The sequence below is a fragment of the Biomphalaria glabrata genome, chromosome 8, assembly GCF_947242115.1.
Source record: "Biomphalaria glabrata chromosome 8, xgBioGlab47.1, whole genome shotgun sequence".
Classification (NCBI taxonomy): Eukaryota; Metazoa; Mollusca; class Gastropoda; family Planorbidae; genus Biomphalaria; species Biomphalaria glabrata.
The window spans coordinates 14,043,938-14,056,380 of NC_074718.1; the positions used below are offsets into that span (position 1 = coordinate 14,043,938).

The 12,443-nt window shown below is 35.5% G+C and overlaps 1 protein-coding gene across 1 annotated transcript; it reads right to left on the minus strand.

Annotated features, from left to right (window-relative positions):
* Positions 1–10,416: 10,416 nt before the first annotated feature.
* Positions 10,417–11,649, minus strand: LOC129927720 (putative uncharacterized protein DDB_G0286901). The gene has a single exon (XM_056038083.1). The coding sequence runs from the start codon at positions 11,647–11,649 to the stop codon at positions 10,417–10,419; it is 1,233 nt and encodes a 410-aa protein (XP_055894058.1).
* Positions 11,650–12,443: the final 794 nt, after the last annotated feature.

The following is a 12,443-nucleotide window of genomic DNA, read 5'->3' on the forward strand; positions in this document are numbered from 1 at the left end:
GAAATGAAATAAAATTCAATTTCTCAAAGTGTCAACTTGTGTGCAGTTTCAAGGCCAGATTGACAGTGTAGTGTTCTAGTAATTCCTCATCATATAAGTTATGATTTTTTACATTCACATTTAAAGAAATAGTTATATTAAAAGCATATTCTATTTGTATGCCAAAATAATATAAAAAACTGGGTCATACAAAAATAAAATTTTGACCTTACTAATCCTTGAACGTAAGCCTGGCATGTCAGCCTTAAATTGAGGTCACACTCTTTCAGATAGCTTAAGATCCTTTCACATATCATTTCCGGGTGCATGCTATTTTTTTTTGTCAATAGACTTGGGAAATGGGAGGGGAGGGGGGGAGGAGCGTAAAGGAAGCGGGTCCATTTATCCAGGGGTCACTGGAAAACGATGTGAAAAGCCTGCGCGTGCAAAAACCAAGAACGCAGGGTTTCTCGTCTGCTAAGAGACTTACAATACAATCTGTTGGCTGTAGCTATTGATCTAATGTGTTGATCGCTTCAATGTGTTTCTGTTTCTCAAATAGTCAGTCCCGTTTTGAACATCTAAAGATATTCATGTTTTAACTATTTCGCAATTCGCAAAAAAAAACAGAAAACGGCTGTTCAAATATCGTCTAGTCCATTTTGTGGGCCCCTAATATTGTTTTGTGCTTTCCGTCTGTCGCTTTGATATATCAAAATATGTTGAGTTTATGTTTCCACACAAACTATTTTCACAAAGCTTATATCAAATCACTCTGTCTTATTAAGATTTTGTACACGTCAGGTCTCCCACACCCAATCTCGAATCAAGCTGAAATGTTGCACAAGTATTTCTGTTACCTGACAAAAAAGAATCACATAAAAAAAAAATAGTTAGCTATTGATAATTAATTATTTTGACTGGTATATTGAACAAAGAAATAGTATTTCATGGATAAAGTGATACAAGTTGAATTTGTCCCCTTTATCCTATGTAGAGATAAAAATGTTGAAACTAACAAACAGTTTATGTCTATAAAACATTTAATTTGCACAAGTAATTCCGTTGAAAAGCGGTTAGGGTTTTACTTTGCTTCATTACTGGTAGGGCAAGAGAGAAATGGCTTAGCAAGTGAAAAATATCTAGGCAAGAGCTAGGCAAGTGAAAATGTCTAGGCAAGAGCTAGGCAAGTGAAAAATGTCTAGGCAAGAGCTAGGCAAGAGAGAAATGTCTAGGCAAGAGCTAGGCAAGTGAAAATGTCTAGGCAAGAGCTAGGCAAGTGAAAAATGTCTAGGCAAGAGCTAGGCAACGGAAAAATGTCTAGGCAAGAGCTAGGCAAGTGAAAATGTCTAGGCAAGAGCTAGGCAAGAGAGAAATGTCTAGGCAAGAGCTAGGCAAGAGAGAAATGTCTAGGCAAGAGCTAGGCAAGTGAAAAATGTCTAGGCAAGAGCTAGGCAAGTGAAAAATGTCTAGGCAAGAGCTAGGCAAATGAAAAATGTCTAGGCAAGAGAAAAATATCTAGGCAAGTGAAAAATGTCTAGGCAAGAGCTAGGCAAGTGAAAATGTCTAGGCAAGAGCTAGGCAAGAGAGAAATGTCTAGGCAAGATCTAGGCAAGAGAGAAATGTCTAGGCAAGAGCTAGGCAAGAGAAAAATGTATAGGCAAGAGCTAGGCAAGTGAAAAATGTCTAGGCAAGAGCTAGGCAAGTGAAAAATGTCTAGGCAAGAGAAAAATGTCTAGGCAAGTGAAAAATGTCTAGGCAAGAGCTAAGCAAGTGAAAATGTCTAGGCAAAGCTAGGCAAGTGAAAAATGTTTAGGCAAGAGCTAGGCAAGAGAGAAATGTCTGGGCAAGAGCTAGGCAAGAGAGAAATGGGTGGGCTAGAGAGAAATTAAAGAAGAGGTAGGTTCCTTTTCACTTTTAAAAAGATCATGCGTAACTTGTGATAAATGGTGGATTAGTTCATTTGGGTGTGGGGGTGGAAGGTTGTTTGTTGATAAAAATAGTAAGAAAATATGTTTTTATTTTATCATGATGTTCATTTGTTAACATGGAGGTCACACTGTTTTGTTATGTTAAGTTTGCCAGCTTCTATTAATTGATGTCAACGTCTATTAGGTTGTAGCCCTGGCCAGTATTGAGTGGATGTTTCAGCCGATTGACTCGGTTGTCATAACTACACCTCGTCAAGTTAATCAGCCCCGCCCATTTGTCAATCAATGGAATCTTCATGAGTTAGAAATAGTCCATAAGTGTCATTATAAGCGTCGCGTGCCCCAGAATTTGGTTCGACTTCAGATATTTTTTTTTTTACTTTTTTTTTTCAATCAGCTTCTATTATTATTTTTAGTTACGTCTGCCTAATCAGACATGTCACATTTCGAAGTTACGTCTGCCTAATCAGACTTGTCACATTTCGAAGTTACGTCTGCCTAATCAGACTTGTCACATTTCGTAGTTAGGACAGAGACAGAGGGAAAGAGAGCACAAATATCCCAGCAAACAGAAAGTAAACGAAATATCTCTGTGTTCCGGAGAAACGGGTTGAGCTCTCACGTCGTGCACCCCACCTGCTTAGAAAAGTAAAGAAGAAAAATGCTAAAGTTTTTTTTTTTTTTTTTTTTTTTTGCTATTTTTTGTGAAGATAACATTACTAATGTACACATCTCTTAGTCATACATCTCTAAATTGTCTAGCTGAAACGCTAATCATAGAGATGGTTATGTATGTATGTATGAATGTATGTATGTATGTATGTATGTATGTATGTATGTATGTATGTATGTATGTATGTATGTATGTATGTATGTATCTATCTATCTATCTATCTATCTATCTATCTATCTATCTATCTATCTATCTATCTATCTATCTATCTATCTATCTATCTATCTATCTATCTTTCTGAGTGCGCCTGTTTGTGTGTGTAAATATAAAAGCCAAGCCCTAACCCACTGACTGACTGAGCACCAATTCTTCTACTTGCGGAGGACATAATACATGAAAAACACAACAAAAAACATGTTAAAAGTTATCGTGTACAAAGAACCAACATTAACATGTTTAATAATACAATATTTTATTTCCACTTTAAACGCCTGTTGACAATCATTTGGTGCTTAGATTTATTTTGTTCAAGTTTTGTACATTTATACCTACACATTTTTGTTTTTGTTTTTTTACGGTGTCAATACAATTAATAAAACTGAATCGATATCCTTTTTTTATTCCAGACCACAGACTATCTGTATAAGTGCGCCTGTGCAGAGACAAACTTACTATTGTATAAAATGTAGCATTTGAAATGGAATGACTCTTTTTAAGAATAAATCTAAATCTACTTTAAATCTAGAATTATAGATACCAATACACCAGTGTTTGTTTCTGTTGGCCTTTATTTGACCTTTATTTTTACTTAAGTGGGATGTTTTGTTGTATATAAATGTTACTGGCAAAGTGAGAAACGTCCTATCAAAGTAAGCTATTTGATTTCTCCATTTTTTTGAACATTTTTCTTTAATGGGACTAGTCATTCATTGCAAAATGTTTACTTTAGTCTCTGCTGTCCAGGAAATGTATTGTATGTTCACTACTTGAATTCTTCATTGATTAAAATCTAACTAAACACGAGATCTAGGATTTAAAAATGTGCAGCGTTTCATGAAATGTAATGAAAGCCATATATATAACAAGCTTTTCGTTACAGGCCTATCTGGTGTACAGAACAAAGAAATATTAATGAAACATACATTTTAATTACCATGAAATAACTTTAGAATAACAAAGAAAACAACAACGGAAATACATGTATAAAAACCAGTACAGACCTTAGTGAATAATCTTTATTTTGAACTGCTCGCATTAGATATATTCAGAATAAACTAAAATGTCTCGAGGATGCCAAATCGAACTTTAAACTTGCCAACTAAATAAAAGCAACAACTATAAGAGCTTGTAACATTGGATTCTGCATTGCTAAAAACAATGCATGAAAGACCTAGCTTATCAACACTGCCCTTTATCTCGACACCAGATACAGCAACAAAAAAAATTCTATTTATAGATTCGCCTCCATATATGGCAATCTCCAAAAGTGTTTTAACGTTTGAATCCAAAAGTCGATTACTGCGTTTTCATTTTAATACGTTTTAATCTGTATAACAGCCCGAACATTGTAACACGTGTTATAGGACACACTATAGAGTGTGTTCAAAATGTAGGTCAACTGGCGTTTTCGTTCTAAACTGGCCAGGGTTATAATTTATATTTTTAATTATTTTTTAATCATTTTTTTTTTTAAACTTGAGTTTCCTCTTTCATTAATTTGAAAGCCGTGAAGCTTGGACTAGTTACACGAACTTTGATTGCACGCGATATTCGCCTCATCTTTGTCATTCTGCATAGAACGGCCCTCTCTCTGTTGTGACAGCCAACCCCCCCTCCCACACACACACACACACGCTCAACCTCAATCTATACGGATACACATCAGCACATCAACGCACGTACGCACAAACTCTAGAAATAATTTTCTTTCTTTGTTTCCTGATGTTATGCTCATTGTTTGTTTGTTTGTTTTTATTTTTTAGAATGGATGAAAATATTTTGTTTTCATTTATGTAGTGCACTACATTTAGCTTTGTCAAGAGTTTCCACTGAATTGAGTCTGTTTGAAGCAGACGTAAAGATTGAAATCACGTGATCGTATTATAATAAACACGTGGCAGTTTCAAGGGAGGCTAATCATATCGTTTGAAAATATGGGGAAAAAACGCGACAAAGCTTTTTAGACGTGGGACTATCAAATTTCGAGAATTGTAAAGCTGCATGAAAGTGAAAGAGACAAAATAAACAATAAACAATAAATCTCCGTGAAATGAAAACAATATTTTTTATCGTGTATAGATTTTTACTGTGACCTAATACTTAAGTTTAAAACAATGTGTTCGGATAATCAATTATTTCCTACAGCGACTAGCCATGAAAATATTTATATGTAGAGCTGCTACTCTATGTTATTCTATACAATTATTTCAAGATTATACATTTAGTTATTGTTCTAAATTAGGTGTTAAGAATTATAAAGACTTGTGTTAAAACGTGTATGTCCTGTATTACAGAACTTTTATAAACTCCCTCTGTCTGTCTGTCTGTCTGGGTTGAATCTTGTGCACGTTATTTCTCCTTCTTCCTATTCTCGGATCAAGTTAATGAAAAATTTGCACAATATTTATTGTTGATGACAAAACATGAATCAAGGAGAAAAAAAAAATCAGTTTGTTAATCAATTAGACGCCCTTAATTAATTTTCTTTTTTAAAGCGACATCAGAGACTACCAAGCTAAAGGGAGATGAGACTTGATTGCATAATGAAGTTGTTCTCTAAAATTTCAAAACTATCAATTGATTGTAAAAACGTTTTACTTTTATAAAGTGGCTAACAAGTCGGACTTTCATAGCAGAATTCAAAATTAGACTTAAGCAATTACAAAAAGAAAAATTCTGAAAAGGCAGCACGGAAACCTTCTTCTAGTTAAATAAATAGAAATATACATAATAAAGGAAGTGTCTGGGTTGTATGTACCGGACATTAATTAAAATACAAAAAAAACGGTAAAAGTGCTACAGCGCCTGGTGAGGGTTAGGGTGATAACCCATGTATCAAGGATTGGCCTCTTTGGTCGCATTAGAAGTTGCAAAGGGAAGATATTACCAGCCAATGCGTTAAATAAAACAATAACGAAAAATCCTTGTAGTCTATGAAATATTTGAACACTTTTGCATTAAGTTCACAGTTACCATGATTTTAACATTGGTGTTGTAGATATGCATTTTATTATTCATATTAGTAGATTATACTATTATTTAAAATATATACTAATATTTCAGTATGACTTGTGCTACCTTAAATATCTTATGATTTTTTAATCAACTACATTTGTTTCCGTACATCGTCCTTCCTGTGATAATGAAGAGGGCTGTTTACGTTAAAAGATACATCCATACACACAGGATGGAAATAGAACTCATAAATGCATGAGTTAATCCTTACCAATTATAAAAGAATACAATGGAATTCTTATAAGCGCAATGACTTGCTGTACATTATACAGAAAAAGCCGTTGTCCGCCTGGTGGTCAACTTATGTTTTCTTTTCTTCGTCAGCACCTGTCTTTGGCAATGGCTCTTCCTTTAAATGTTATTTAACCTTGGTTAGGCCAATAATAGAATATGCATCCTCCGTTTGGGACCCATCAACTAAAGACAACATTAAGAAACTGGAACAGACACAAAATAGAGCAGTGAGATTCATAACAAAACGAATATTCACATTTGACTAGAGTAACATCTTTAGTAAAATCACTAAATTTAGAAAGCCTTCAGGATAGAGGACTCAAAAGTAATGTAGTAATTATACATAAAACACTGAACCATAATCTTCAACTAAGCAAATGTTGATGCGCGGTGGACATTTGGCTTGCGAATCTGGGATCTAGGTTCGAATCGAGATAAAGACTAAGATTTTGAAATCCAATGCTAATGGATACCTGACTTAAGTTGGGGAAAGTAAAGGCGGGTGGAGTGGCATAGCATCCATGGCGCGTAGGGGTTCAATCAACCTAGGACCATGACCATTAGGGGCCCACAGAGGCCACGACGTGTGGTGTAGTAGCAATGGTGGAAGGGGCTCGTTACGTTTCGGCCCATGACTCAAGATCAGTTGGGGCCCACGGGTCCACGGCCTTTGGTGTAGTAGCAATGGTGCGAAGGGGCTCGTTACGCTTGGGCCCATGACTCAAGATCAGAAGGGGCCCACGGGTCCACGGCCTGTGGTGTAGTAGCAATGGTGGAAGGGGCTCGTTACGTTTGGGCCCATGACTCAAGATCAGTAGGGGCCCACAAGAGAGTTTGACCACAACGTGAAAGAAAGCAACTTTTGTTAAAACTGTTTTTAAAATATAGATATATAATTTTCTTAATTTCATAAACATTTTATTTATTGTAATGGTTGCCAGATTGTCCCGTATCTTCGTAAAATCATTGATACTGGCCAATAACAGGAATCGGGAGAGAGAGAGAGAGAGAGAGAGAGAGAGAAAGAGAGAGAGAAAGAGAGATTAGGTCAAAAAAAAAACTGAAAAAAAAAAAAGGCGGGGACGACAATGACCATCAGGTCTATGGGGGATGGTCCTGTGGTCATTATTTAAATCTTGACACAAAGCTCAACCTATTCCTTTTTTTTTTCTTCATTGAAAAAAAAACAACAACTCTAAATTTAGAATGTAATATTTACAGAGCAAAAGAAACATCATAGGATTGTCAAAGTTGATTTTGTTTGTGTTATTGCAATGAATGGAGAAACCGAGCAAGTTTATAACCAAGATCAAGAAGATAGATGTGGCTAAATTGATCATGGAGTAATGTCGTACTAGTCTCACCAATGCTTAGTATTTAGTTGAAACTTGGGCATAGTTCTAAGAAAGTTAGCACCTTTATATTGATAACCTCAGACCCTTTATTTAAAAATATTTCTATGAATATTTGAAATTTGACAGGAAAGAAAAGCCCCACAGATTCTAAACGAGATAATAGACCTGTTGTGCACAATGAAATGTAGCTCTGACAACAAATATGTCTACAAATCCAATAGGAAGATAAAACTAAAATGTTATTTAAACTCAAGAAAACATTAAGTAACTGGAACAGACACAAAATAGAGCAGTGAGATTCATAACAAACGAATATTCACATTTGACTAGTGTAACACATTTAGTAAAATCACTAAATTTAGAAAGCCTTCAGGACAGGTGACTTAAAAGTAGAGTAGCAATTATACATAAAACACTGAACAATAATCTTCAAATACAAAACAACATTTAATAAAAAGACACAAAGATAAAGGCACATTTCGTTTTCCATATGCTGGGGAAAAAAAAAAAGAAAATAAAAAAAAACAAAACGTAATGATCATCAGTGCGTAAGTTGAAATAGTGGCGAAGCTATCGTGGGGGAGGAGGGAGAATTTGCAAATCCCCCCGGCCCCCACTTCAGGGGGTCCCAACTCAGTGTTCGAAATAGTTTGTTTTTTTTTTACATTAAATACTAAATATTACGCAAAAAGCAAGGGGTCCCCAAAGAGATCAAGACACCTGGACCCCAAGTGATGGCCAATTCCTAGATACGCCGCTGAATACGAATCACTTTGCTTATAACAAAAACACAGTGAAGCAACGTAAACAAAACTCACAACATTGAAAAAGTCAACAGCAGGCAGACACGATTAAGGAGATTCTGTTTTCAAAATATCCTTCTGTAGCTTTGAATATTTTCCTGAAATCAGCACCTCCCTGGAGGAGCGCCCCGCAGATTGTGTGTCCATCTGTAAATTTGGCTCTGTCTACCTCTCTCGCGTTCGGCTAGCCAGGACCGTCTGCGTCTGGTCGTGACGTTTGAAAGCAGAAGGAAAATCTATTTTAGCCTTGGGCTTTCGGTAACAAATGTTTTAGTTTATCGTTATCTTATTTAGAGTGTCGCTTTAAAAATATTGTTTTCCAAGAGAAACATGCCCCTCCACCCCCCCCCCCACACACACACACTTTTACTGCCCCACTAAATGCATTAAACATCTTCTCAATTTCCTTTCTATCTCACAAATAAAAGAGCTCCTAACATTCCAACACCGCATGACTATTCACTAAATCCTGCATCTCTTCTCTTTTCTCCCGCCTCGCAACACTATGCACTACGTGACGCACTTGTCCTGAATGTTCTCGCTGGGTCCCGCTGGAATCCAGTTACCGGTATCTTTCGAGCGGGAAGGATGTCCCGAGATTAGAAAGTGATCCCGCAGCACGCACGGTTGCCTCTTTTGATCAACTCACTTCCAGCCGGAAACGGAAAACGGAAAAAAAAATCAAAAGTAAAGCAAAACTCACATGTGGCAAGTGTTTCAATGGATGTTGCCAGGTTTTTTAAAAATTTCTACACAAGTTGAATGCTGGGACTAGGTCTTATTATAAGACTTCCATTATCGTTACCAACTAAATGAAATAGATTTAAAAGATTAAATATTCTTAGATTGTTATATCATTCTAAAGGAATTTTAAATAAAAAGACTACTCATTCACTTTTTCTTTGAAAAGCCTTTTTTTTTTTTGTTTTGGGATTTCCCAATGTATCAGCTACTAGATAAGCGCGCTGAAAAAAAAAACCATCTTAGTACGCTTGATAGCGGCCCACAAAACGGGAATAGCCGCTATTAATTTTGTGTTGTCTGTCTGTCCATCCGTCTGTTTGTCTGTCCCGTTTAGATCACAAAAACTAAAAAAAAAAAAAGAAAAGAAAAATCCGACATCATAATATTTTAAACCTTTTAAAGTTTTGATGCAACGGCTCCTTTTTTTTATTTTGAAAGCGAAAAAAAGTATTTTAAAAAGTAAATATGCAAACAGTTGTTTCATAAAATACACGATTCCGACAACTACCCACTATTGATATTAAAATACAAGGGAAACTATACTACAAAGTTGTTTTTAATGTATAAATCTTTTTATATTATGCAAAGTTTTCGTTAATTTCTTAAAGAAAATATTTGTATTACTAAATTAGATATATTTAATTATATAAGCTACTTAATTTTAAATAAATTGTTTATTTTTTGTTTTAAAAGTGGAAAAATCTAGTTTGTACGTATATAAGTCGAATTTAATTTAAAACATCATATGATATGCAGTGTTTTATATTATGCACTTCCAGTTCAATTTTCAATCATGGAAAATTATGCAGAGATTTAACCAAAGTGAAAATTTTCTTCCTTCAGGCCTTGAATGAGTGATCGATCAAAAACCATCAATTAGATAATTATTCAATAACATCAGGTAAACCAGGTTCACATTGAACTATATCTTCTAGACAATCAGTTCATTGAATGCATCTTTTCATATGTATGCAATTTTTTTGTTAATTTCTAAAAGAAAATATTTATATTACTAAATTAGATATATTTTATTATATAAGCTACTGTACTTTAAATAAATAAATAACATCAGATAGGCCAGGTTCACATTGAACCATATCTTCTAAAGCATCAGTTCATTGAATGCATATTAGCAATGTGATAATAATAAGATTAATATATGCTCGTATTTGCGTACTACGTGGTATCATGTCGTCAGTCGACCTAACAACAGAATAATCTCGACACAACTTTCCATACGTACACATATTGTGGGAGAAAAGGTTGTGGCTGTTGATAGTTCTAATGCATGCCTTCTGATAGTCTTGCTGGAAATATTAAAAGCTACCATTTTACATGCCTGAGTAGACCACTTGTTGGGCGGGGGGGGGGGGGGTGCAATTTAGAGTTTCTGTTCCTACACTAACTATTTTTGTAACCTTGTCATATTTATGTTGGTAGAGGGTTAAACAATAAACTAGAGGTTAAGGCGCATATTTATTTACCAAAAAAAAAATTATCTCATAATTTGATAGGACCACTGAAGTATAGGCTGTACAGACTTTCCTCACGTCATTGAATCCTGCAGTCAGAAGTGTTTTAGTTTTTTTCTTCCTTTCGAGCCAAGAAAATGTTTTGATGCCATTATCCATGTTGGCATTATCCATGTTGTTATTATCCATGCTGTCATTATCCATGTTGTTATTATCCATTTTGCCATTATTCATGTCGTCATTATCCATGTCGTCATTATCCATGTCGTCATTATCCATGTTGTTATTATCCATGCTGTCATTATACATGTTGTTATTATCCATGTTGCCATTATTCATGTCGTCATTATCCATGCTGTCATTTTCCATGTTGTCATTATCCATGTTGCCATTATTCATGTCGTCATTATCCATGCTGTCATTATCCATGTTGTTATTATCCATGCTGTCATTATCCGTGTTGTTATTATCCATGTTGCCATTATTCATGTCGTCATTATCCATGCTGTCATTATCCATGTTGTTATTATCCATGCTGTCATTATCCATGTTGTTATTATCCATGTTGCCATTATTCATGTCGTCATTATCCATGATGTCATTATCCATGTTGCCATTATCCATGCTGTCATTATCCGTGTTGCCATTATCCATGTTGTCATTATCCATGTTGTTATTATCCATGCTGTCATTATCCATGTTGTTATTATCCATGCTGTCATTATCCATGTTGTTATTATCCATTTTGCCATTATTCATGTCGTCATTATCCATGTCGTCATTATCCATGTTGTTATTATCCATGCTGTCATTATACATGTTGTTATTATCCATGTTGCCATTATTCATGTCGTCATTATCCATGCTGTCATTTTCCATGTTGTCATTATCCATGTTGCCATTATCCATGCTGTCATTATCCGTGTTGCCATTATCCATGTTGTCATTATCCATGTTGCCATTATCAATGTTGCCATTTTCCATGTTGCCGTTATCCATGTTGTCATTATCCATGTTGCCATTATCAATGTTGCCATTTTCCATGTTGCCATTATCCATGTTGTCATTATCCATGTTGCCATTATCCATGCTGTCATTATCCATGTTGCCATTATCAATGTTGCCATTTTCCATGTTGCCGTTATCCATGTTGCCATTATCCATGATGCCATTATCCATGTTGCCATTATCCATGTTGCCATTATCCGTGTTGCCATTATCCATGTTGCCATTGTTTTGTTTTCAGCTGCTATCAAATTTTTAAACCTTTTTTTTTATTCAAACGTCAATTACATTTTGTGCATGGTTGGGAAATGAGTCTTAGCATGGGGTCTAAGCGTCCTGTGGTTTGGCTAATGATACCCAACATACGGATTCAGGCCATATTGAGATTGTGATGTGGTGAGACTGGATTACCAAAACCGTGGCAAGTGTACATAATGACGCCAAAAAGGTTCGTTAAGTCATAGGAAGGAAGAGTACTTGACCACCTAATAGTCTAGGATCGGAGACCACTAGTGGATGTGTATATAAGTTAACAAAAGACGAACAGCTTACAATATCCATTGAATTTTCGCTAAAACTAATTAGGTTACGGAGAAATGAATAAAAGTAAAAATGTAGGGCAGAATAAATTGAGAAGAAAGTGTATGTGTGTGTGTTATTTGAATGTGACGCAAGCTTTTCTTAATTTCTCTCCCATGAACGCTAAAAACAAAAAATCAATTTCTAAAATAAAGAAGGTAGGCTACAGGTGGCTTTCAAAGGAATCTGTGGCATTGTTTTCTATGCTACGTGCTTCTATAAAAAGACTTAGGCACCTTGTTGGAGTAACGCCATCCTCTGCCAGACTGTTAGTGTCTGACCCTTGTGTGTTTTAATACTTCACCTGTATTTGCAGCTAGAGCCATGACAGACCTAGACCATGCACGTGGACCACTTACTAAACCACAGGGACCACTTACTAAACCACGTGGACCACTTACTAAACCACGTTGACCACTTACTAAACCACGTGG

Excerpts from the sequence above, each read along its gene's own strand:
- LOC129927720 (XM_056038083.1), bottom strand. The coding sequence starts at position 11,649 with ATGGATAATGGCAACACGGATAATGGCAACATGGATAATGGCAACATG.